Source organism: Poromitra crassiceps (assembly GCF_964638095.1).
Source record: "Poromitra crassiceps genome assembly, chromosome: 4".
NCBI lineage: Eukaryota > Metazoa > Chordata > Actinopteri > Beryciformes > Melamphaidae > Poromitra > Poromitra crassiceps.
The window spans coordinates 10080338-10083104 of record NC_139626.1 but is presented as its reverse complement, the minus strand read 5'-3'; the positions used below and the strand labels follow the sequence as shown (position 1 = coordinate 10083104).

Here is a 2767-nt window from a genome sequence, read left to right as displayed (position 1 = left end):
CTATTTGACCAATAATGCGACCTGAGTCCAATTACACTATGATCTCTCTCAGTGAACGGAAAAAAGTCAGAGGAGGGTTAAATAGCACAGTTGTTGTTTGTCATAAGTAAATTAAATATTGTTGGCACCAAAAGACATGCTTTTCTTGTCCTTGGGTATAAGGTTTTTGATGGCCTTTCTCAGGCTGCACACATTGCTGAGTTAAGGGTGACGCTCATCATTTGTGACATGTCATAGTATAGTATAGTTCATTTTCAACAAGTTGATACTTAATTGTTGACCTATGTAATGATTATTTCTTTGTTAACAGCTCTCATTATTTAATAAAGTGTTTATTCATCTAGGTTATCTGGAATTATGCATGTCTAACAGATTCCCTCTCTCCCTCCCTCCCTCCCTCTCTCTCTCTCTCTCCTATAGCACATGTCATTGATGAGGTCCAATCAGCTGATGAAAGAGGAGTGACCAGTTCATCCTCAGCCCTGTGGACCTCTCCTTGGTTGCAGTCACTCTAGGAGCCAGCGAGACTGAAGAGGCGCCCCCTCAGTCCGCCTCACTATATCACCATTTCCTGTTTTAGTTGGTCCCCCAGAAGTGTTTCAAAACTGTTTCTCCAACGCTTCTTCCAGAAACTCAGACTGTTTTCCAAAGCAGAAGCAGCACAGCCCTCCCAGACAGAGGTGATGGGAAGTGTGCCAGCCAACCGTTATAGCATTGTGTCATCAGAGGAGGACGGCATGAAGCTTGCCACTATGGCAGTACCCAACGGCTACGGGAATGGCAAGGGCAAGGTGCACACAGCAAGGCACCACCCTCAAAGCAGATTCGTGAAGAAGGATGGTCACTGCAACGTGCAGTTTATCAACGTGAGCGAGAAGGGCCAGCGTTACCTGGCCGACATCTTCACCACATGCGTGGACATCCGCTGGAGATGGATGTTCGTCATCTTCTGCCTCGCCTTTCTCCTATCATGGCTTTTCTTCGGTTGTGTCTTCTGGCTGGTGGCTATCTTCCACGGGGACTTAGAAAATGACGCCCAGAGGTGTGTCTCCAATGTGAGCAGCTTCACTGCTGCCTTCCTTTTCTCCATTGAGACTCAGACCACAATTGGCTACGGCTACAGATACGTGACCGACGAGTGTCCGGTTGCTGTTTTCATGGTGGTCTTCCAAAGCATCGTGGGCTGTATTATCGACGCCTTCATCATCGGTGCCGTTATGGCAAAGATGGCAAAGCCCAAGAAGAGGAACGAAACTCTGGTTTTCAGTCATAACGCAGCAGTGGCCATGAGAGACAACAAGCTCTGCCTGATGTGGCGCGTGGGCAACTTGAGGAAGAGCCACCTGGTGGAGGCGCATGTGCGAGCGCAGCTCCTGAGGTCCCGGACCACGGCGGAGGGGGAGTTTATCCCCCTCGACCAGATGGACATAGATGTGGGCTTTGACAGCGGAGTCGACCGCATCTTCCTGGTCTCGCCCATCACCATCGTCCACGAGATCAACGGGGATAGTCCCTTCTATGACTTGAGTAAACAGGAGCTGGAGGGCTCCGAGTTTGAGATCGTGGTCATTCTGGAGGGCATGGTCGAGGCCACCGCCATGACCACGCAGTGCCGCAGCTCCTACCTCTCCAGCGAGATCCTCTGGGGCCACCGCTTCGAGCCCGTGCTCTTCGAGGAGAAGAACTACTACAAGGTGGACTACTCTCGCTTCCATAAGACATACGAGGTGCCGAGCACCCCTCTGTGCAGCGCCAGAGACCTTGCGGAGAAAAAATACATCCTCGCAAACTCCAACTCCTTCTGCTATGAAAATGAGATGGCACTGGAGAACAAAGAGGACACGGACGAAGGGAACGGGGGAAGCGTCGGCCCCGACGGCACCCAGACAGACAATATCTCAGAGACTGAACACAGCCAAGCCACTGTACCTCTAGAGCCGCGGACTCTGAGACGAGAATCAGAAATATGACTGTGTCGACGTCAGACCTCACATAACAGATTTTACAATCACCTCCTGCTCTGAAAGGCACAAAGAGCTGAGGAGAGGACAGGTTCAAGCTGATGGTACTGCTGTGGGAAGGGGCTGGGGTGAGGACTTGTATGTAAGAGTTATTTGAACTTCAATGACATACAGTATGACAAAACACAGCACTATGAAGCACGTGCATATTGAAAGAAGCGTTCGCCATGAAGTCCCCACGAATGTGTGCTTAGTGTCTATTGACTGCAAGACAGCGTAAAGGAAGGGGTTGTCGAGATGACTTGAAAAATGCAGGCATGTCTCTGTTTCTCTGGCCAGCAAACTCGAAGAACAAGGCGTGTTCAGACTTGTGGTTTTTTACTACGTTCTCAAGTGCTGCTTACACAATCTATCTTTAATGCACAGAAACTAGCAAAAAAAGAAGAAGAAAAAAAGCCATGACACTGAGCTTTCACATTGAGAACCAAAGCCTTTTCTCTGCTCATTTGCACATATGTTGGCAATAGTACTTCTAGTGCTTTCTAAAAAAAAAAATCAGGTAGAGAGTTTATACAATGGAGTTGAAATTATTCATGGACATTTTTTAGTCCAAGATTTTAGATTTTGTTGTTGTTGAAAGCCACACAGAAATGTGCTTACTTTTTAAAACTACAGAGAGGTTTGAATACAGCCAAGGAAGTCAGGAAGGTTCTAACGTTCTTGATGCAGCCTAAGAAAAGACATGAAACTGCCATGTGAAGTACAGTAACACAACAAAAGCTGAAAGCAAATTAATATATAGATGT

The 2767-nt window shown here is 47.7% G+C and overlaps 1 protein-coding gene across 1 annotated transcript; it reads left to right on the top strand.

The window, feature by feature from the left end:
- Window positions 1-668: 668 nt before the first annotated feature.
- Window positions 669-1970, top strand: kcnj2a (potassium inwardly rectifying channel subfamily J member 2a; the record flags this gene model as incomplete). Its single annotated transcript, XM_083634669.1, has 1 exon — window positions 669-1970. The coding sequence occupies exon 1, from the start codon at window positions 684-686 to the stop codon at window positions 1968-1970; it is 1287 nt and encodes a 428-aa protein (XP_083490795.1). The 5' UTR covers window positions 669-683.
- Between the last annotated feature and the right edge of the window lie 797 nt (window positions 1971-2767).